The sequence below is a fragment of the Trachinotus anak genome, unplaced genomic scaffold (genome assembly GCF_046630095.1).
Source record: "Trachinotus anak isolate AG129_WGS33_773 ecotype Australia unplaced genomic scaffold, CSIRO_AGI_Tana_v1 ptg000016l, whole genome shotgun sequence".
Taxonomy (NCBI): domain Eukaryota; kingdom Metazoa; phylum Chordata; class Actinopteri; order Carangiformes; family Carangidae; genus Trachinotus; species Trachinotus anak.
Genome location: NW_027273867.1, coordinates 13,807,603 through 13,832,053, shown reverse-complemented (window position 1 = coordinate 13,832,053; position 24,451 = coordinate 13,807,603). Strand labels below are relative to the sequence as shown.

The window sequence follows — 24,451 nt, the reverse complement described above, 5'->3', positions numbered from 1 at the left end:
GGGGGTCAGTGGGGCCCCATCTTGCTCCACATGATGTAAATGCTTATGTTTGTCCTGATAATAATAATAATAATAATAATAATAGTAATAATAATAATAATAATAATAACAATAATAATAATAATAATAATAATAATAATAATAAAACTCAGTTCTTTGGAGGTGAAATATTACTGTGATCAAGTGTCATAACCAGTCACCTCTCATTTGTCACCAGCTCCATTCACATCCACGGTCACGCCTCGGCAGGAAGTGACGACTGTGGCCAACAGCGTGACGAACGGCTCGTTCGAAAATACAACAAGGAAGTGACCGTTTATTGTGAAGGGAAAATAATCACCGGAGAAAACATCCCCGCAAATCGTGGGGCCGCTTCGCTCGGTTGTGTGTCGGGTGTCGGGGTGGGGGCAAAGTCACCGTGGACTTGCCCGAGAGCCCGTTTGTGACCGTTTCGAGGGATTGCGCTTTTAGCCAGCTAGCTAGCTAGCGATGAACACGGACGTGGAATTTCACATCAGGCAGAATTACCCGTGGACCAAGCTCCCCGCTAACGTCAAGCAGGTACCGTGTTTTAACGTCTCCTCCGGCCGGGGCGAAGCAGGGGGGAGTGGGGTGGGTGAGGAGGGAGGGAGCGGGGGTTAACCTGTCAATGTCACCCAGGCGCTCCCCTCCTCTGCGGGGGTTTCTCCGCTCAGCCGGAGCCATGACTGACCATCGCTGTTACAGCCTCCTCTTTACCACGCACTGGCATCACATGACTCAAGTCGACTCAAGTCACGTTTCGTTTATGTCCCCCGGTATCACAAAGCATAAATTTGCTCCATGCAAATTGCGACTTTCTCTACCTTTATGCTCTCAATGAGGACGAGGAAAAACTCCCCCGCAAAGAAAAAAATAAAAATAAAAATAATAATTTAATGGAAAATGGAAGAAACCTCAGGAGGAGCAGCAGAGGAGGCATCCCTCATCCAGGACGGAGACACACGCAACGGATGTATAGCGGAATAGAGCAGCAAAGTAGAGCTACAGTGTGGGAAATCAGTATGACAGCATCATAGATTGTAGGCATTGATGGCTGCTCGATTGGTGGCACCACCTGATTTTGATGCGTGGGTGTTCACTTGCAAGCATTGCAATGTCGGATAAAACGTGAAGGGTGTTATCAATAGTCTGCACAGATCATCATCATCATCATCATCATCATCATCATCCTGTGCCATTACGCGAACATGTCGTGGCCAAGAGGAGGCGGGCACAGTGTTGGTGTACAGTAGCTGTGCGCTGCTGTTCCAGCTGCCTGCAGCACAGTGCATCCTCACCAAAGATGAATTACCAAACAGAAAAACTGGGCAGCTCCAGACTTTCAGGCTTACTGTGTGTCAGCTTGGTTGTGCAGATGTAATGGATCATTTTAGGAGTGCACCGATTTCCAGGTTTTTTTTTTCTTTCTGATTCTGGTATTTCAGTTCTGCCAATAGCGAGTACTGATTTGATATCAGTGTTGTTTTCCCCATAAAGCCTGGGTGTAATGAGGCCAGAGACTGCTGTGACACTACGGACTGAGTTTGGCGGTCGTGGCCGATAGCAAAAACATTAACTTCAACAATGACATTGATAAAGGAAGTGAATTTAATGTGCATCAGTCATGTTAAGGCCAAGGCCTGACTCACTTAATAGGATCAGTATTGGTGCTGATAGTTATCTGGCATATCAGGTTGGTGCATCTCTAGAAAATCTGTTTGGAAGTATGCACTACTAAAGCACAATATCAGCTTTACCTGCTTTATTACCTGAACTGTAGACCCCATCTTGGGTCCCTGTGTCCAAATACACTTTTTAGACCCTCAATGTTTTAGTTTTGTGTTTACATCTTAAATATTTTTAACACTTATGTGTTAAATCAAATTACATTAATGCAAAACATATTCTTGCATAGAAAATCTGTACACATTGCGCACACACAGTGGAAGGAAAAGGGGCTCAAGACGGGGCGAGGATCTTGTTTTTTTGCACCCTAGTCGGTTAATCCAGCCGTGGTCCTCACCTGTGTGCTGTGTTTTTTCTGCAGAGTTTGGGGAACTCTCAGCGCGAGTATGAGAAGCATGTGCTGCTGTACAGCATCCGCAACCAGCTGCGATTCCGCAATAACCTAGGTAAGAAAGTTTGACCATCGCACCAGTCCAGTGCTAAATCCTCTTGCATTTTATGGCTCTATAAAAGGTTTCTGGATTGGCCAAATGTAATCTCAGTGGCTAGTTTATCAGGCACATTTAGCTTAAACGAATACATCCTAATACAACAGTCCTGTTATAAATCCTACCGTCAGGACGGTACGATATATTTAATTGTTTATTCTGCATTAGTGTAAGTGTATGTCAAAAAATGTCAGCTTAGTGTTAACTGCAACTGCACCAGGCCAGATCAGCTTGCAAGACAAACATGTTTTATCACAGATACATTCAGCAATACTCGTCTCCTCTCTTGGTGCATTTGTATTATATTATAGATATTATTGGCATTATGCTTAAGAATACTTTTTGTCAATGACCGAGAAAGTGATTGATCATGGACTTTCTACTAGTTAAGTAGAAAGTCCATGACTCTTTATCTAATCAATTGTGTTATTTCCCTCATGACCTTCTGCAGCTTGTTCCGGATCAATGTTCCTTTTTTTAACCTGGATTGATCTGGCATAGATTGACTAGAAGTGCTATGAGCAAACACTAACCCCTGGCTGTGACCTGACTGCTGTGTGTGTGTGTGTGTGTGTGTGTGTGTGTGTGTGTTTTATGAGCAGTGCGCCATGTGAGGAAGGATGAGCGGAAGTATTATGAGGAGCTCCTGAAGTACAGCCGGGACCACCTGATGCTGTACCCGTACCACCTCTCTGACATCATGGTCAAAGGGCTGCGAGTCACTCCGTTCTCATATTACATAGGAATCATGGAGGTGAGGAACTCAGGCTGCATTGCAGAATAGAGCAGGCGAGACTGGTGTTTGATGTGGCTAAGCTTCGACACTTTTTGTGTTATCATAATCTCAGTAAGCGGGTTCTTTCACACCTGAACATCTATCTTTGTGCACACAGTATGTGAAATCCCTCACTGATTCGCGAGTCTTGTTTTTTTATTCTTAAACCCAAGACAATAACACTGGCGATTTCAGAATTTCATCTGCGCTGTCAGAACAATGAGCTGGGTAAACTCAAAGGAACAGAGCAGAAATGCTTGTTGTGCAGCAGCAAAGATTCTCTAATTGGTTTGGAAACATCCAGTCTCTGTTCATTTAAATTGAACAATGTCTTCGATTTTTTAATCCCTGGAAACAGCTGCAGAAATGGAAGTTTCAGACAAAACAGGGAAACCAAGAAACTATTACAGTAAGAAGGATCAGAGCTTTTTACAGCTTTACTGTGCTGTCATGTGTTGTGTGTTCTTTGTTACACCAACAATGTCAAGATAGCATATTGTATCATACTCCTCAGTAGATCTACTAAAAGGCATCATTTTGTGCAGCCACACCATTACAGTATAGTCAGTCTGTACAGGGGGGAAACATGACGTTTTATTTGCATGCCAAAGAGAGGTGAAACATTGTAACACACACATAACACCCATTTCATTATGAGATAAATCCAGTTGGTTTATTAAATATTCTGCTGTTGTAGAGGGACGTGTGGTTTAATATTGTATGTGCAGTCTTGGCATCAGTCAGGCACTAGGTGTCAGTCAGTGCCTAGTGACAGTGCCTCATGTAGCCGCTCATGAAGACACAGAAGACTGATCCCAGGACAAACACACCCAGAGAAAATCTCTGTTGTTTGTTCTGCAGTCAGTTTGGGCTTTGCCTGCACAACGGCTCACTCCCACTGATAAAGCTCAGTCTGTTGTTTTAGGCCGTCACAGCCGGGCTCACGGAGAACCAGTCTGTCAGAGACTATGACCAGCCGGCTTCTCCTTGACTTCTGAATTTCTCAATTACATTTCAAAGACTGAGCCCACATGTTCACATGGTGGGGGTGTTATATAATATTATGATTTCTAAATGATTACTTCTGTTCTATTACACTTGAAGCTGATTAGAGATATTTATTATGTCTTATTATTATCTTAAGTTATGTATTTATTGTATCATTTCTGTACATATTGCCCTCAGGTGTATTTCCACTACTTCACAATCCTGTGTGTGTGCATGCTGTGTGTTTGCAGATGCTAGCTGCCACATTCGATTGTTCCACATTTAGCATACTTCCCATTTCATCAGAACAGATGTGACTAAAATGTTCTTTCTCATGACTTCACTTACAAACATGAATAAAGATGAACCATTTCGTTTTTAGCTCACTTAAAAAGGCCTCACCCACTTTTCTCTGCTTGCTAAACTAAACTTGACTGAGCTTTAACTGTGGCCACTAAATTGCTGAAAGCTATGTCATATTCTGATAATCCGTCTTAAGCACTTAATGAAAACGGGGAGTAGAAATTAGCATGGCCGCCCAGATCTGCTAATCCTGTTATTAATCAGAGACAGGGGACATAGAAAGGGGAGAGGAAAAATGACTTTAATTCTTCTTTTCCCTGTCTCTTTTCTCCTTTCTTTTTTTTGCTCCTTCAGGATATTATGAACAGTGAGAAGAGTTACGACTCCCTGCCCAACTTCACTGCTGCTGACTGTGAGTTCTTTCCCCTTATTTTTTTTGTTCTCAGTTTCCCCCTTTTCCCCAAGCTGTTGAAATGACTTCACTGGGGTTCTGTGTATCTCCTCCCACACCTACTCACTCTGTGTCTCTGGTCTCTTTTCTACATCTTTTCCCAGTTCTAGTTTTTAACAGGCCATCAGAGTACAGGGCGGTAGAGCAGTGACTGTGAAAAGATGCAAAGTTTTCAGAAATCTGAGGGTCAGGGGGTCATTGGAGGGGCACTTTAAACTATAAAACTTTAAAGATCTTTTAATGGTTATTTGACTTTGCTGTATTATTCGTAGTGAAAATCAGTTCTTCTCTACTGCCCCTTGCAAATTAAGGGACAAGGTAATATAGGAACAGAAAATTAATTGGCCTCTATTTTAAAAAAGTGAACTGTTTAAGTGTTCAAGTCAGACAAAACAGTCATTTGCAGATGCCACCTTTAGACTGGCTTGATGTTTTACTTTTCTGGCATTTAATCAACAAGCCAACTAATCTGGAAAATAATTGGTAAATGAATTTACTTTATTTTCTCATTTTGTGAAACTGCATTTCTAACACAGTGCAATTCAAGGATAAATTTAATCTAATCAAAAAGTTTTTTTTTTTTTTTTTAAAACAGGCTATTGGCACCTGGATGCCAGGCTATTGGCACCTGGATGCCAGCCTTTTGGCGAGTAGAGCATATTTGGTTTGTTATACATGGGAGGCTTGAGTTTTCCTAGAAAATGTTGTACTTCTCTACTAAAATAGCTACTACTTCAATAACAAATAACTCCCACAATGGTTTTCTCTATAACAGACATGATTTTAATATCCCCTGACTAGCATCACTAATAAACACAAATGATTTCTTTGTATTTCCATAAACAAATCAGAGCACCTGCCAAGTGGATTTTGGATTGGATGATTTAAATCCTATTTTATAGTAAATCAAATTGCTTCTCAAAAAAGAAAGCTGTCGCCTCTCTGATGTGTTACTACATCACTGAGGAGCCATATTCTTCAGAAATCATCTCAAAACACAATTAAGACTGCGTCAGAGCTGAAAGTCAAGAGTGAGGGCAGCTGAAGCGTTCCCTGACTTTCTGCTGTCAAGTGAAACAGGCTTTGGCATTGGCCTGTGACTGACTGAGTCCTGGCAGTACAGGACCTTCATGCTGTGGAGACAGAAGGCTGCCAGCAGGCTGTCGGAGCCTTGCTCGGAGGGGCCTCTCTCCTCTAATCTCCCCAGAGGAGCTTTGGAAGTGTGTCATGCAGAAGTGGGTGGATGGAGAGACGGTGAAAGTGTGTGTGAGAGAAGGGTTAGGTGGGTGGATGTTTGTGTGTTGTGTCTGTGTCTTGGTGAAACAGCAGGATACGCATGTTGGATTCTGCCGCGTTAGGAGGCTGAAATGCGAACGTCCCTACTGGTCCCGGCTTGCATTGGCAGCCGTCCCAGCACATTTTGCTCTGCCCCTTCCAGGCCTGTGCAGCACAGGCAAGAGGAGGTGACAAGGTGGGATTTGAGGAGAGAAATTTGCACATCTTTGCACTATACTGACTGTAAAACTTTTCCAGTATGGCCCAGCATCTCCTCAGATCCATAATGTACAGGTTCATTTGAATACAGATAAAAATGTATGCATCCACTTTTGTTGTTAGATGTGTATGTTGGTAGATGGATTAGCTGTGTGCGTGTGTGTGTGTGTGTTTGTTTCAGGGCATTGTCTCAGAGAGGGTATTTGTTTGGACCTACACTCTCTGCAGAGTTTGGATGAGTCACTGTTACCGCTTGCGAAGCACCTTCATTCGCTGAAATAACTCTCCAATATGAAGTTGGAAATATCCAGAGAAACTCATTTTCAAACTTTACTTCTTGTTGTAATTCTCCTCCATTTTTTTCTTGTAGCTTCAGTGGCTGTAATTGAAAAATGCCAGGGACACTTTTGCAGCTGCACTGCAGCCAGATTTATTTTCTGCAGGGTTAATGTGCAGTGATTACAATTTCATAGCCAGTTACTGAGGCATGATTGAGTTTTACTGACTCACTCTTTTCCCCATCGTCCCACAGGTCTGCGGCTGCTTGGCATTGGGAGAAACCAGTACATTGACCTGATGAACCAGTGCAGATCCTCCAAAGTAAGACATGTTAAGATATATGCAATATATACAAAATTGGAGTATAGGATATTAAATCCAGCCGTACTTCGCCTGATTGGCATTCTAACAACAAACTGCACAGCAATATTTAATGTAAGAACACATCCCAATAAATGTAACTACAATCGCTGTAATATTTAATAAGCTCAAGAATGTCTGAGTAAATGTTTTAGAAATTTGTTCCATGATACTCTTTATAATCAAAATGTCAATACTTCACAGTTGATTTCGGTGATTTGAGCTCTCCTCACCTGGTGGTCTTTTTGTCAGAAATTCTTCCGTAGGAAATCGGCGCGGGACCTGCTACCAGCCAAACCAGTAGAGATCTCTGTGGAGCCATGGTGGGTTGCACAGACGGGCTACATCACCGAGGACGATATCAGGGTGAGCTAAGAACTTTGCTTCTTTTCTTTTCCATGTTTCGCTTTAATTTGATAATAGACATGTGTTAAGATCGTTTATTTGTAGTGATAGCAGTTTGGGATTGATAATATCATACTGGCAGGATGGGAGGAGAGAGAATAACAGGATATAGTTTTTCAGGAAAAGAGGGGCGTCAGATTTATTTAAGTTTCAATGGCAAAACCACAAAGGAAGGAACACATTTTTTTTAATATCAGTCCCCTTTGTAGTATGAACAGTATATGTATAATTGACCTTGAGTATTGGTGTGACTTTTAAACTGAGCTTTCACTGAAATTTTGACTGTGTTCCCCTCCAAGTTACAGCTGTTCATCCCATGAGCCCCCTCACAGCGTGTTGAGATCTCACCTGACTAAAAATAAATATCTGCCAAGTTTCCAACAGTTTTTCTGCTTCCCACAAGATAAAAAGGCAACACTGCAAAACAGTGCACACAGTTATCACATGCAAATGTATTCATCCCTCCCAGCAGCTGCACGACCACTGTTGCTCACTGGAGGTGGTTACAGGTGTACTCTAACGTGGCCTCTTTATTGTGTGTGATTACAGATCTGCTCTCCAGCAGAGAAGAAAGCCATTGATAAGATGATAGATTCTGGTCCTCAGCTGGCTGGATCAATGGAGTACAATGTAGTCTTAAGTGAGTATCTGTGACATGTTGATACAACTGTACCTGCATGCATTAGTCACTAGGCTATGAAAAATGGCTTTTCAATAACATTTATACCATACCATAGTTTTTCTTTCTAATTCTCTGCTAATACTGTACTACTCTACTGTGGATGCTTTGTATATTGATCTAATTCTAATAACACAAGCTACTTTTCCACTGTCAGTCTGTTAAAAATATTCAATATATTCCTTATTCTTGTTTAACACTATTAAGTTTATGGTACTTTCTAATAATAATTCTGTCTCCCCACTTCCATACATGGAAATAGAGGTGGACTAAAAACATGCAGGACCTTTCTACAACACCACTGTAAAATAAAATACCTCCCATCTTCACTTCCTTTACAAAAGAGTGTGAATTGCATTGCGCAGCCTCGGGAGTGTGCTTTCTTTTTAATAAGACATGAGAACGGTTACAATGAAACTTTGCAGTGGTGCAAGATTTTGCACAAAGCATTGTCTCATTAGGAATTATGGAAACAAACTGCCTACAAGGGGCTGTTTTGTGTTTGGCTTCACAGTCTTTGTGAAACAGCATTTTGAGATCTGCCGTAGTAGATCTGATGTTGCACTGTGACAGGTCATAGTAGAGAAAGTGCAGGTGTTACCAATAACAATAATGCTGGCTCCATTCTACTGAGGTGTCTCAGTGAGCCATGATAATGTGATGGCGAACCAGCATGAACAACACCAGGACCTTGAACCTGAAGCAACTAAATGGAAATCAGCTATCATTCATTTTATTATTTACACCTTGACATTTCAAAACGTCTTCAGTGAGAACGGTCTATTGAATATATTTCCTTTCAAAACGTTGAAATAGGGTGATGGCGATCATAAAATATGAAAAGCAGTTTATTCAGATTGAGGTCCACTGGTGCAGAACTAGCTCCATCTACCAAAGCCATTACTTAAGGATTTTAATTAGGAAAATATGGGATTTTGATATGAAATACAAGAAGGAAACTTATCATTTAATACCAAAAAATAGGTGTATTAAATGGAAATTCTAACATGGGCAAATAAGATCCTCATCAGTGTGCTGGTGTGAATTTAAAAGATGAAGCAGAGGGACTGAGGTTGTGTCCATGCAGTTTAAATAATAATTAGAGAAGAGTTTGACAGTGATGAGCCTCTGCCACTGGAGTGCTGGTGACTGAGAGGGAATAAATACAATTAAACACAGGAGATGCAGAGCGATTTGAGTCCAAGTAGCTGTTTAAATTTGATTTTATTTTTTCCACTGCTCTTGAATGCCTGCTCTTTCTGTTCTACTCAGACAAATTTATAGATAGATAGTATATAGATGGTTTATTTTATAAATATTTCCATTTTTTGCAACAGAAACAAACATGATAATGTGTTATTGTACTTTTGTTGTTTTATTGCAGGCTTGTACAACCGGGGCTTCATTTACTTGGATGTTCCCATATCTGATGACAGCTGCATCTCAGGTACATCTGTGTGTGGGCGTGAGTGTGTGTGTTTGAACATAATTACCTTGACTAAACACTGCATGTAATTAAATGACAACTGTGGGAACATAAGTGAGCACTCTGCTTAATAGACTTGCATTGCAATGCCTAATTGTGTCATTACAGATACATCCAGTCTTAAAAAAAGAGAAGCAGACAAAACACATCAACAGCAAAATAAAAGAATGTGAAAGAAAAGAAAAACCTGTGGAACTTTTTGCACAGTTGTTCATCACTGTTTGTGTTTTTCAGTGCCCCCGCTGGAGGGCTTTGTCATGAACCGTGTCCAGGGCGATTACTTTGAAACGCTTCTCTACAAAATCTTTGTGTCCATTGATGAGCAGACAAACGTAGCAGAGGTAGGCTTTAGAAATGTGTTTCATTGTGCTCTCCTGCTGTGCTTATTAAATGTAATATGACTGTGTCTGTGTGTTCATTGATCAACTTTTCAACCGAGTCCTGTGCTCTTTTTTTTTTTCCTCTTGATCCTTTCTCCCTCTGTGACTCTCAGCTGGCCAATGTGTTGGAGATTGACTTGGACTTAGTGAAGGTGGGTGTCCACTTGCTGCAGAATGTGAGAGTCTATTGTAATGTATACACTAAAGTACTGTTTTTCACAAGAAGATGGAAAACGGTAGATCTGAGAAGTATTGCACCGTTTTCAAAATTGATACTGGCAAAAGGGGGGTAATTTTCTCTGGTCCCTCTGTGGCTTTTAAAGAGACTTTTTGCCTCTGCCTATGCTTCAAGCCACACAGTGCAGCAGAGTGTAGTGTTGTGGAAACTGAATGAATATCTTCAATAATAAACACATAAAACACTGTAGAACATAAGTATAAATATATATATTGTTCACACTAGCAGAATGTGATCAGAGATTCTCCTGATCAACAGTGAAAACCACTTTTTATGCCATTAGAGAGTAAAGAAACCTCTGTCCTACCAGTTTATTTGGTAGTAGCCCATGACAGATTTATAGCCAACATCTGGAAACACTCCCCCTCACATACAGTGAAAACTAATTCAAAAACATTATTAAAGTTATAAACTCATAATAGAAGAAAACACTTTCCATTGAATAGATTCCCAGCAAGGATAAAAAAATGATAACTCATAATTACATAAAGATACATAATACTCAGATAGTGCACTATATCATACAGTTGTATCATATCCATATGTAATATGTAAAGGACAATTATGTAAAGATTTTTTTATGAGGACATTTTCATAGTTTTATGCAAAATACTTTCACAATGGACTGAATGAAAGAAAGTGAAAACGCTCTCTCCTCCTTCGTTTTATTCCAATTGATGTTCTGGAGCCAGATACTGAGATTTAAGTTTGGCATCTACTCTGTGAAAAAATTCAAACCATTTTTCAATAATATTCTTTCCTGCTTTCTTTTTAAAGGTATACTACAATTAAATTTGGGTTCTGGAAATTTGTCAGATAAATATATATTATGTCATTTTATTATAGTAGTACATTGGCATTGCTGTTATTTTTGTTGCTCTGGCCATTTCAAGTGAAATTGATAGTACATTTGTGAGAATAGCAGGGATACAGTGTAGCCTAGCAAGTAGGTATTTCTGCACAATATGGCAGCTTTACTCTTAACACCTACTTGCATACACCTGAGAGTTATACTGTGACACTCACACACATGGTTTCAGATTAGATCCATCATGCACCTTGACTCTTCCAGGGTGCTGAACACCACCATTCCGGTTGAATTGGTGCTCAAGTTTGACCCAGTTTCCCCCAGTTTCCTATTCATTCTCTATCAGACATGGAGCCAAACTCCCTGTCAGTGTTATGACCTCCGGTGTGAAGAGCTGAACTTCGCTGTCCCTCGCTCTCATCTCATTCCTGCTGCTGAAAGGTAGCACTTCATAGAAGTGGTTGAAGGCTGCAGTGGCAGTGATTCTCCTGTAACGTCAGGGATGATTGAGATGTCTGAGAGGTCTCCTTTTGTGCAGAACTTTTCCCATCGTGACTTAAGTTTAACTTTCTCTCATGTAATGACTACCTCATAGCCTAAGTCACTTGAAAAAAATTTCTTTGCTGTGCTTCTTTTGATATGATGAGAGAATAAGTAAGAGTTGACTTCAGTTTGCACTTCTGGTGCGTCAAGGTGTAGAAAGCAATCAAGTCTACCATACTTCACTGAGGTACCCCGTTCAGTTTGAATAAAAGATTAAACAGCAAGTTGATGACTCTATATATCCAGGAAATAATGGCAAAGCCTAGCCAAATCTTAAGTGGAAAGTACACAGCAGTACCTTTTTTTCTTCCTTTTTTGAGACTGGTTGAGTCACTGGACATAAAGTAATGACTTTTTATTGTACATGCTGTGGCTCATCAAGTGAGCATCACCCCTAAGATTATTCAGGTAGTTTTTCATCTCTTTTAGACTCTCATAACTCAGCACTGATGTCAGGAGAAACTGACCATATGTTACACAAGCAATCTTCTTATAACCAGCAAACCATTGTGTCCATCAAAGCAGCCTCGTTTTTTGGGACTACACTGTTATAACCTTCACGCATTGTGTAGATATCCCCCAGATAGCGTAGCCATTTCTAAACACATTGAAGTCCTGATAGTAGAATAAAATACTTGTTAAGGTGGCTGTTTGTTGCAATGCGAAATGTTGAAACTGTAGCTAAATAATAACGTCCACCCAGAATTACTTTACACCTTTTTAAAGAAAGTATTTCTCGAAAAGAAGGATTAACATACAGAGGAACAGTTTGTTTGGACTAAATGTAGGCAATGTAGCGTGAGTTGTTTTGTAACTGCAGCGGGAAACAATGTCAGTAGTAAAGTCAAATAATAACAGTAATGAAGTCCAATATTTTGTCTCTGCTGTGTTTGGTTAGAATGCAGTGTCCATGTACTGTCGCCTTGGGTTTGCTGTAAAGAAAGGTCAGGTGTTCAGCTCAGACCAGCTCCACCCAACCTGGAAGAACGCTCCCTCTGTCAACAGACTCAAGTATGTGCATCCATCCATTACTTCCACAGAGCAAGCCAATAGCAATATGACACCTTAATGTGATCTGCGGTCATCCCATAACTGGAAGTTCAGTTTCATTTGTGAAATTTGAGACGGTTGCTGAGAGAAAATTGTGTTTACACTTGAATAATTTTTAAACACCAAAGGAAAACTAACTTTCCTTACTTTTGTATTTTATAGTAATTACAACAATGGCAAATTGCAAAAATGCTGACTTATTTCTGGGTTTTAGGGCTTAGTCCTGCAGCACTCTATAGGCCTGGCCTGTTGTGATGCAGCCAAGAACATACATATGTGAGAATTATTATGTCTAATGTGGTCAAAGAAAATTCAATCTAGGGACAGAATCCATTTGTCTATCTACATCAATCTTGTAAGTCCTTCAAATTGTCCTTCTGGAAAAATTTCATTCTCTAACTATTGAAAGATTTAAACCACCTTTACGGTCAGGGGCTAATGATTTGAATACACAATACCCTGATATATTCAATCTGTCCTCTGGCATTGACAAAAAAAAATTTGATTAAAAAAAAAAAAAAATATATATATATATATATATATAAATATATAACACTACAGTGTGTTGAATGCTTGAGTAGTGGTGTTAGTACCTCCTGTCTCTGTGTTAGGAGCACCATGGACCCTCAGAAGATGCTGCTCTCCTGGGAGCAGGGAAGTCCTGTCATGGAGGGAGGCTCCTCTGCCACTGACACTGACACCACCAGTCTGGAAGACCAAGGTCTTTCCACACACACATGGGCACACATACTCTTGCAAGCATATTCAGCAATCTATGCAAATTAATACACATGCTGATGAATGCACACAAAGCACTTTCTGAATGTTACTTCAGAAGTTTTGAAGCAGCAGTGCTAATTAATCCCTAAGAAAGCTTGGTCATGCTTTTGAAAGTCATTCTCATATTAACAGGTGTTTGTCTGAAATGGTCTAATTTTCGGTCTGATTCTAATTCTGTTGTGCATGTTAAGCTTTTACTGTTGGGTTGCTGGAACTAACAAATTGGATATTATGAAAGTGTCCCGTTCATCAGCCACATTTACATGTTAATTATCAATTAAATCTAATCTACTTGAGAACGAGATATGGTTTGGTCGTTGCAAACATTTTTCATTTTCAGAATATCACAGGCTGATGTCCTCAGTTTAAGAGGGATAACAGCCATACAGTTGTGCTATTACATGCATTAATCTTATTGCATATACTTATTGCTCTTGTGATGCGTCTTTTTTCTGTCTCTGTAGCAGACACAGCCAGCGTTAGCAGCCTGAGCATCCCAGCTGCACCTACCAAGAGGATCGCTTTCCTCTTTGATTCCACCCTTACAGCCTTCCTCATGATGGGCAACCTGTCTCCGGTTAGTGAATGGATGCCAACAAATACACACCCACACACACAAACTCTTGTGTTTAAAAGGCGTATTACAAACATAATTATTTTAATTTTGTGTGTTTGTCTTTCAGAACCTGAAGAGTCACGCGGTGACCATGTTTGAAGTGGGTAAGCTGTCTGATGAGACTCTGGACAGCTTCCTGGCTGAGTTGGAGAAGGTGAGACCATCAGTTAGAACGAAGAAAATAAAGATTTATTTGTGTTTTTCCTTAGTGAAGCCTTTGTCAGAAGTCATTTGCAGTGATTAACCAAAGGCTGCAAAATTGATTTAGCAAATAATTTATAGCTTGATGTGTACATACTCACATGAGTGTCACATGCATGCACACAAACACTGTGGTTTCTGTGACTCCAGGTGGAGAGCACAGCAGAGGGCGAGGCCCAGCGCTACTTTGACCACGCTCTGACCCTGAAAAACACCATCCTCTTCCTGCGCTACAACAAAGAACTCACTCAGGACCAGGGACCTGATATCCCAAATATAGGTAACTAGACAGTTACACTCTCTTTTTCATTGTGTTTATGGGTAACCACATGTGAGACCCAGATGTCAAACACCTGCACGTGGTATACATGTGTTAAATAGGCAGCTTGCAGACCAGATTTGGTTTTGTGTGTTATCATGCAGCTGGCATTCTGGTTTTGGTTTTGGGTTCTCATTGCCTTCCCGGCTCCAACAGCAAGTGTACAAAATAGAAACTCATATTTTTGTCTACAGTTCTATCTGTGCTCTGTTCGCTGGAGTCAGTTTTCAGGTGACATGAACTGTCTGAAATTTATTGTGAGAGCCAGGTGGTGTGTAGTGAATGAGTGTGTGTACAAGAGATGCACACAATTAAAAGGACTAAAGCTGTTCATGTAAAATACATTTGCACTATGTAACATGACAGATGCAGTTTCACTTTAACCACGAAGGGTAACAGCACCTGTAGGTGTCTTGTTAACATTTTCATTTGATCATGTGTGTATTAATTTGAGTATGATTGAAAGCACAGATGACTCTGATGACTCATTTGTAGTAAAAGACAGAAATGTGTCTTTTCATGTAAGTGTTTACCTGAATCAAAGGTGAAAGGTGAAAAGAAAAATCAGTAGCTCTTTAACATTTTGTCCCAGTTTTTTATCTTGACTCTCTGTTATTTGAACGATATTCTGAACTGTCAGTACCACAACTGCAGCTAACAACTACTTTAAATGATTCCTACTCAGATACCTTGTTTTGTGGTCTTAGAAAATCAATAACTTATAATGAAATGTTTAGATTGTGTATAAGGCTGGAATCTTTAGTGGGAATAACACAGAGGAAGGGTCAGACTATATCTTTGTGTCAGTCTTGGGTGTCTGTTTCTCACCTGTGTCTGAACAGTTTTTCTTGAATGTGGTTCTGGATGAAAAGGCATAATGTGACTCTGAAGTAAAGCTGTATTGTTCTACTCGTGTCTCTAGAGGGAGCAGCAGAGAGCAAGTCCTCCAATGACGACAAAGCAAATTTCTGAGTTTCCATGTAGCTACCATTGTGCCACCAGATGCTGTTTGTTTGGTTTGGCTGTGTGCCTCGTTTCTGATTGTCTTATCTCTCAGTCCTCCTCAGCTGCTGCTCCAGGCTTCTGCTGAGGAGTGAGTGCAGCGAGAGCCTGCTGCCTGAAGCTAAACTAAGCCCCTAATGATACAAAAAGCCTAGTGATGATTGCTCATTTAGGAAAATGGTGAAATTTATCTTGCCAACAAAAATACTTTTTGTAAATTCTCAACAAACCATACTTTTTTTTTTGCTGCAGCTGTTCACCATTGTATAAGAGTATAGAGTTAGTTAATGATTGCCTGTGATGTTCACTATGGAGGTAAATTGCTGTTGTACAAAAACTAAAGTTTGAAAGTAGTGAATATGAAGCAGCGGTCTGATCACATAAACTGACTTTTATAAGGGACTGTTCATCTCTGCGTTAAATAAATACAAACATCTTAACCTTTTTGGCTGGGTTTTAGTCAGTTCTCACATCATACATCTGTGAAACTCAACTCTGCTTATCATTTTTCAGTTAATTATCACTATCAACAGTTCACAGACACCTCTTGCCTATATTATTTATATCTACTGTAGGGGGCGTGGTGTGATTATTAAATCCAAAATGCCAAGATGAAACTTGTGTCCTTTGAGAGGACGTTCTACATACGTCAGCTCAGAGAGAACTACTTGTTTTTAACACCACGGCTGCAAAGAAAGGAAGGATCTACACTGTGTGTGATCCACTGCTCTTCAGCTGCGTCACTGTCTGATGCAGCCGCGCTTGGCAGCAGTCTTCTGCCTCTTTTCATTTAAATGAATGCAAGACCATTAGGTTGAAGAAATAATTAAACATTTTGTAGAATGTGGTTATTCACTTTCCTTCCTGAGAGTCAGATGAGAAGACTGATACCATGCTCGCATCTGTCTGGTAAAAGTATTAGTAGCTGGTTAGCTTAGCTTTGCATAAAGGCTGCAAACAGGGGGAAACGGCTAGCCAAAATGTTGCTCTAATGCTTAAAAGAAAGAAATGCGCTATATAGAAGATACAAGAGTATTAACCACATGTGTTTACCCAATGATTTGCACTTGGCTCTCAGCCTATCCTGTGCAGAAGTTGCCACTGTCCCCTGTTTTTCCCCCATGACTAGGATTCCCCTTGGACATGTTGCGCTGTGAGAGCCTGCTGGGTCTGGACCAGGCCACCTGCAGCCGCGTCCTCAACAAAAACTACAAGCTTCTGGTCTCGATGGCGCCGCTCAGCAATGAGATCAGACCCATCAGCAGCTGCACGCCTCAGGTATGATGCCAGGAGGGAGGGAGATCAGCGGGGGTACTAAGTGGCATGCTGGAATATTGGATCAAATGTTGTGTGTGTGCGTGTTAGGATGTGAGAGTGCTCTGTGTGTTTGTGTTTTTGTCAACAGTTAATGCGCTTATGCTCGTGTGTTTTGTGTGGTTGTGTTTGCCCTCTCGCTGTGTGTTCACACTTGTGTGGCCTGAGTGATTTGTGACTGTGTGTGTGTACGCTTTGTGAGTGCTCAGCCTGCAGTTGCCCCAACAACAAGTCTATACAGAGAGAGAGAGAGAGACTGAAGAGGGAGAGAGAAGAGGGAGGGAGAGAGGAGGCGAGGCTCATGAGTAATTCCTCTGCCTGGCCACACTCCAGATTTCTAGCTGAGCTCAGAGCGACAGAGGGAAAGAAGTTAAACTCTTGTTGTGCCATTCACGCTGCTGTTTATTCTTACACCACCAGGACTCAGTGAAGTGGAATTCAGTGAATTCTTCTTTGTTTTCTGCTCACATCTCTAATAGCAGCTTCAATTTCTGCATCCAAGACATAAGAGCAAATATTCCTCCTTGTGCTTGTTGTTGCTCTTTTGTTCATTTTCGAGTGTGTGTTTATGTGAGAAATGTCTGTCTGAGGATGTGTACATGTAGGAGCATTAGTTCTGCTCCTGTACACTCGTGTGTGAGTACATGTGTGTGTTTGTTTCTCCCTGCAGCACATTGGCCCAGCCATCCCTGAGGTGAGCTCCATCTGGTTCAAGCTGTACCTGTACCATGTGACTGGCCAAGGCCCGCCATCTCTGCTGCTCTCCAAAGGCTCCAGGCTCCGCAAACTGCCGCTCATATTCCAGGTTAGTCTGAACTAATAATTAATCAGGTAGGTTAAATACATGTAGGGATACGGTAGGATAAGTAAATGTGTGCCAGTGCGGATATAAGCAAAAGAAACCTCTTTGAAATTAGATAAGAAAAGCCACACATGTGATTACAGAAACAGTACTCTGGTTCTGATCAAAGACGCGTCCGGGTAGTTTTTCTTTCTTTTCTTTGTTTCTTTCTTTTCTCTGACACTTGCCCTTTAAAAATTTGACCTCGCTGTTTCAGTTGGAGGAGCAGGTAATCAGAGCACTGGAGGTACAATTCAAGGCTTTCCTTCGTCCCCGTCAACCTTCATTTTTCATCAAAGCACCAGGTTCATCAGAGTCACAGTCACATCCCACTGTGCACCTGCATTTTCCTCCTCCGTGGCCTCCCAGTGGTCTTGGAATTTTATTAACTATTCTGGGAATGTGAGACAGGGAACAAAAAATAATTTGATGTGGTGAATTCTCAGGGGAGGACAGGTAATATCATGCAAATGGGTCACTTTATGGAAACATAGCAGCATGTATTCCTCTTCACGTTTCAGACGACACTGAATATAACTGTACTAAAAACCAGACTTCTTACCCCTTCAACACTTTCAGAGCATAAGACGGCTATTTAAAAAAAACAAAAAAACAAGTAAAAATAATATCTTAACTTCCTGGCAAAGTTCAGACTCAATCAGGCAGAGCCACGTTAACATCATAGCAGGTAAAATCAGTGCCTCAGTCGAGCTTTAATTATTTTAATCAGTTAATGTTTGCCATTGTGGGAGGTTGACAAGTTGACATGTTACTTTGATTGGAGGACTGAGGTTTCCGCTGCTTCTTTCTTGTTTTTTGCTTCCCTTGATTAAACTGTTTCCAATATAAACCATAGACAGGTTTTGTATAAAATTAAGAACTTGATAAATGTAGAGCTGTATAGATCTGGGAGATACTGAAATATCTGTGTTTGTGTATTTAGTTCCCCTACTTTGGTGTTAATTTTCCATTTTTTTTCTGCCTTCCTAACTTACTACCTGAAAATCTGTGCTATATTAAAAAATGTATAAATGTATAGTATTTTTTATGTTGAGTGACGAGCTGCCAGGGGGAAGACGTGCTCCCATGATGGTTTCAGTTACTACCTGCTGTGGAAGAATTCATTGTTTAACCATTTTTACTCTGTTCAGGTCTATGACAGATTGCTGATCACTTCCTGGGGTCACGACCCCGGAGTTGTCCCGACGTCCAACGTGCTGACTATGCTCAATGATGCTCTCACACACTCTGCTGTTCTCATCCAGGTCAAAAAACACACACACACACACACCTACACACACACACAAGCTTGATTTTTCTATGAGGGGTTTGATGCTATCGATGCATTTACTTATGTTGTGTAATTGGTACCAAGTCTCTCTGTGTTGACATATAAACTGTTTGTGTGTGTGACCCTCAGGGTCATGGTATGCATGGCCACGGAGAAACAGTTCACATCCCGTTCCCCTTCGATGAGGAAGATCTGAAGGCAGGTAGGGTTCTCTTTGTGCCTAAAGCTGTAACATATGTTATGCTAATATATGTGTTCATGATATGCCAGTCTAATAAAGAATTATTCAGTCAAATAAAACTAATTGAGTGTAAGTCTTTAACTAAGCCACGTTTGTTTTTGAAGCATTATGGACAATGTTTGTTATTTTATTGAGTCATACAAAGAAAAAAAACATGAAAACTGAATATGGAACCTTTAACACATTAGTTACTCTTTAATCTCTTTAAGCAGGTTATAAACTTTTACTGAATGTTTATAATATACCATAGTATAGGTATAAGCACATATAAGGTTTATTGGTGTCGTTGTCAAATATGTGCTATGGGGAATTATAATTGTTGAAAATACTGTACACTAATTAACACTTAAAAAATGGCCTAATGTGACGTATACTGATCTAATGATGTAACAGTCATATGTCTCTGTACTGCAAATGAAATAATAAATGGGGGATTAAAGTTTTAGTCACGTTTCTTGAGTATACAGTAGAATTAAATTAATAATATGAAATTGATAATATTATACTGTATATTAGTATGTTCTCAGTGTCATGTTGTGTATGAATGATGAATACAACCTGAAGTGCAAAAACACAATTCCTATAGATCTTAGTACAGCAGAATAGTGCTATCTCTGGAGTCTCGTTCATCATTGTGAGTGCTTTGGCCCGTCTGGAGTTCAAGGTTACACTTGAAGCATCATTCTCTCTCTCTCTCTCTCTCTCTCTCTCTCTCTCTCTCTCTCTCTCTCTCTCTCTTCTCTCTCTCTCTCTCTCTCTCTCTCTCTCTCTCTCTCTCTCTCTCTCTCTCTCTCTCCCCCCCTGTGCAGAGTTCTCCAGCTCCAACATGTGTGTACACAAAGCGCTGCAGAAGCTGAAGGAACATGTGGACCTGGAGCACCAGTGTGGCTACATCACCATGCTCAACTCCAACAACAGGCACCGTCGCAGGGCCAGCGACAGTGCCGAGTGCAGAGGTGAGGGGATCTAACGCAAGCACACATCTTTTTTTTGTTTGCATGCAGATGTGTTTATGTGAGCACTGAACAGACAAGACTTATAGTGGAATTAGTAACAATGTGCTCGTCTCTGATGGCCATTGGCACTGATGGTGCAAATTAGATAAAGATTGCTCAAAGTCCACTTTAATTATGCTGTTTGTCTGCATAATTGTGTCCCTTTTTGTGATAGCCTTTGCTAATGGACATGGATCGAACTATCTTAGCCTTTACCTGGAGATTCACTGATTTAATCTGCTGACATGAGTGATCAAGGATGTTGTTTAGCATAGATATTTATGCACATTACGGTGCGCAGGTTATGCTTATAGTCAAACTAATATTTATTCAGAAAAAGGGCAATTATTGAAAAGTTCTGCCTTTATTGAAGCTTCTTAACTGAAGGTCATTCAAGCTGTAATCGAGCTGTGACCATTTTCAGGAACAACATTTCAATACCTTAATGTTGATGGAGATTTGTTGCCTTTCTTCAAGGAGACACCCATCTAGGTGGGGGCCTGGACACCAATGGCAGCACTGAGTCCTTTGAGCTCGTGACAGAAGAGAACAACGGAGAAAGCAAAGGAAAGACTGACAGTGGGTTTACTTTTTTGGTTAATGTATTTATTATTCATCAGAATATCTTCAATAACTTAATCAAATGTTTGAGATTTGGATGAGGCGGTGAAGACAGCAGAGAGTAAAGGATAACCTGTGACAAAGGTCTCATGTCAGCTTGAAAATGAAAGCCATTCCCATTCCTCCTCTCTCTTGTCAATCCCTTTCTTTCAGCCCTTTCATCTGAAGATGAATGGGTCCCTCTTGAACTGTGCTTCGGCATGCCTCTCTTCAGCTCCGAGCTCAACCGCAAAGTGTGTCGAAAGATCGCCTCGCACAAGCTCTGCAGCAACGAAAGGTGAAAAACAAAACAAAACAATAAAACAGCCGCCCAGCATCCTCACAAATGTCTCTTTTGTTTAAAACACTGAGAGAAGTGTAAAGAAAAGCGTTGTGCTAGACTTCGGCCCTTGTTGTTCTTTCAGCCTTCAAGAACTGCTTCACTCAAGCCGAAAGCTGTCGCTGAAGGTGTTGAGCTTTGTTCAGTCATTCCAGGTAAAAACACGCTGCTGTCTCTTCAGGCTGCCACTTGAGAATATTCACAGAGGAGAAAAGATAGAACTGTGTCCAGTGAAAATGTCAGCAATCAGGAATGTAGTTTTGCAGATCGAGTTTGTTAGAATGAATCAAGATTAAGAATTGATTAATAATAATGGAATTGTTTAGACACAAACATTTCAAGAGTTCAGCAACCATAAATATTAAACGTTTTGTTTTGAATCAGTATCAGTAAACCAATACAGTTTGCTAATCTTACACCAGTTTCTTCGGCAGGCATCTTGATGAATTTGTGAAACCCTTATAGATATGGGTAAACATAGCGACTAAAGTGTTTTGTTTCTTTTTAATTTTTTTATTGAGAGATAAAAGACAAATATCCCAAACATAAGGGTAGTGTGTATTGTTCATGTGGTGTCTTGAAATTATAGGAGAAATAAAAGAAATACACAGGAGACAAACAAATATAAAATGTGTGACATAGTTGACATCACAGTTGAAATTGAGTGCGACAGTAGTACGAGGGGTTATGTGAGAGTTGGGTTGAGATATCATGAGGGAGGTATTCTGTTGATGTATTGGTGTGTGTGTTTTAGTCAGTGAGGATGGGCGTAAGAGTGAAGAGAGAGAAGACAAACAAGTAATGTAAAGCAGAAAGTAAAAAAAATGAAAGGAAAGGTGAAGGACATGGTAAACGTGCTCTGCCAGGCACAGACTGTAAACCAGACAGGAACCATTCTACTTAGCTTTTCCTGATTTGTTCTCCTAATCCTCGACAAACCAATCCTTGTGCCACGTATCATCCTGTCTGCCTGGTGTGCTGATCCGTGACCTTTGCCCTGTGTTGGCAGGACGGCAGCCAGCCCTCTGACCTGGACAGCGGCGTGTCGAACGCTCTCAGTCAGCCCCCGGCGGAGTCCGGTGTCCCCCTGCCCGCCCTTAACCTGCTCTTCAAGGACGGACAGCTGAGGGAGTGGAGCGGCCGGGCCCCTCCTGCTCTGGACATCTCAGACCTGCAGAAGGACCAACCCACATAAACCAACCTCCTCCCCCCACCACCACCACCACCACCACCACCCTAAAAGTTCCAGATTTGGTCACAAGGAAAAAAAAACGACATCTCCTTGAAAAGGACCGCCCTCTCTTGCAGCGTCACGTCTCGTTACTTGAGGTTCAACTCTGCATCTTCATATCTGACCACAAGGAAACACTTAGTCATAAACTTTGCCTCTCTTTATCATCAGTATCCAGTCATGGGAAAATTAGCCCCGCCAGCACTTTGTGATTTACCTACTGTATGAGGAATCATCCTTGCCAACACTAGTTTTAACCCCCCCTTGATGTTTCCCTCTGTGATTCCTCGTATTCGTAGCAAGGCAGTGTTATCTGTTGGAGTGGTGCTATTATCACACTATATAAAAGTGATGCAGGTAAACATCATATAACCAGGAAGACCATTTAACTGGAACACAAGCGCTTGTCTCCGCTGACTACCCCCCCACCCCCACGCACCTTCCAATCAATGGATGTTTTGTGATCTTTGAGAGCGGAGTGTAAAGTGGTTACTATTGTATAGATGTTCTAAAAATGACCCACAAAATAAACAATGAAGTGTTGAACAGACTTCTTCAGGAATCAATTGATAATATGCATATTCTAGGACCAAGTTATTTGGACTTGCCAGACAAAGGAGAGAGTCGAAATACAGACTCTGCCGCTGCCTCCCTGTGTTGTCTCATGTTAAGTGATCTGATGCATGATACTGTTGCACAACTTGTACCATAAAAAAATACTTTTCCTCTTGTTATCAATATCGGGCATTTTTTTTTAATTTGCACTTTGCAGGATTTCACCAACCTGTGGATGAAGTAATTATTATTATTATAATTTTTTTTTATGTTGGATCCCTTGTAGTGCGCACATGATTTGTTTCCTCTTGGAAACTCAGACCCGTTTAAAATCATCTGAGAAACTGCTGTTTTTTTTATTGTTTGTTATCATTCATTCTCAGTGAAAGAGAACACCAAAGACCATTTTTTTCCCCTGTAAAATCTTTTTTCCACTTCTGTTTGACTGTCCTTCCTTTTATTTTGTTGCCTTATTAGTGTAAGCCAATCAGAAACTACCAGGTGTCAGATCAAATCAGCTGATTTGATTTGCTTTTGTTTAGTTTTTGCCTTTTTAGATTTTTGCAAAGTTTTCAAATGATTTATGTGAATTAGGTTTAGTGTATATAACCAATAAAGTCAACAACATTGGGTCACAAACTACCAACCATCAGCCCTGCTCAAGAGGCCGATCCGGTTTAACCAAGTGTATCTAACTGGATTGAATGGGAACAGTCACGTCTGTGTGTTTGACCCAGGCCTGTTGCCGCTGTCGCCTGCCAGCATCTCTCCCTGGATCGACTCCAGTTTGTGTGCAGTGCAGTGCAGTGCACTCTTGGCCATCCCACTACACTCTCCAGGGGATTCTGTTTACACCATGTTTTGAAAAACGGGGTTTGTAGTCGAGAGAGGAGGAGGCAGCTTTGCTGTGAAGGCTGTCACAGACCCAAGGGATAGAAATGCTAATGCCTTGCCCAGCTTCTCAGAGATGTAATGGCCCAAAAAGTGTCTGAAGTCTGTTATGAATTTTCAGTGCAGTTCCAAGAATATATAGTACTTTATATTGCATTTAGAATGGTAACCCATTTAGTTGACTTTTTTCTTTGCCTTCTGTAGTTTATGACCCACTTGTGGTTGTTGTTTCTAATAACGTGATGCTGAAATAGAAAAAAAAGACTTAACACGAGGTCCCATTGAAGCATGATGACTGTGTAGAAACTGTTGTGTGTATGTTGTGTATGCGTGTGTATTGTACACCTCACTCTTGGTGTGTTTTCATACGAACCTACCTTTCACAATAAGAGCCCCCCTCCCCCAAATCCTGCCTGTCTGTTATCTGGTTGCAGTTATTTGGTCATCCCAGATATTCCCCATCCTCTCCCAGGTATACATCCACCACAGTGTTTAAAAAAATGCTAGTTTTATATGTCAGCCTATATTTTAGGAAATCTTTGTTGTAGCTTGTTTAATGGGACTGTGGATATCATTGACTGAGTTGATGATGATGGTCTTGAAATTAAATGGGTTAAAAAAAAAAAGAAAGTGACATTCCTTCAACATACCCTCCTCTTCCATCCTTGCTCCATGTCCGATCTGCTCAAGATACATGTTATTATTACAAATAAATATGTAAAAAGTATATGAAAATATAAATAAATATGTAATAAGAGCAAACTCTTTTTCCTCTCTGACGATGTCTCCCAGTGTTGTTTT

The 24,451-nt window shown here is 40.7% G+C and overlaps 1 protein-coding gene across 2 annotated transcripts; it reads left to right on the top strand.

The window, feature by feature from the left end:
- The first annotated feature begins 257 nt into the window (after positions 1-257).
- Positions 258-24,429, top strand: fam91a1 (family with sequence similarity 91 member A1). 2 transcript variants are annotated; one of them, XM_071500226.1, is made up of 24 exons: positions 258-561; positions 2,069-2,153; positions 2,798-2,949; positions 4,615-4,672; positions 6,738-6,805; positions 7,097-7,210; positions 7,799-7,889; positions 9,313-9,375; positions 9,649-9,755; positions 9,908-9,946; positions 12,282-12,394; positions 13,045-13,154; positions 13,678-13,790; positions 13,897-13,983; positions 14,181-14,310; positions 16,481-16,629; positions 17,336-17,470; positions 18,658-18,771; positions 18,927-18,999; positions 19,848-19,994; positions 20,511-20,612; positions 20,808-20,931; positions 21,059-21,128; positions 21,983-24,429. In XM_071500226.1, exons 1-24 carry the CDS (start codon positions 490-492, stop codon positions 22,166-22,168), a joined length of 2,502 nt encoding a protein of 833 aa, XP_071356327.1. In that variant the 5' UTR covers positions 258-489; the 3' UTR covers positions 22,169-24,429. The 2 variants fall into 2 exon arrangements, with proteins under 2 accessions (XP_071356327.1, XP_071356328.1); XM_071500227.1 differs by having other exon boundaries at positions 349-561; positions 13,681-13,790.
- Positions 24,430-24,451: the final 22 nt, after the last annotated feature.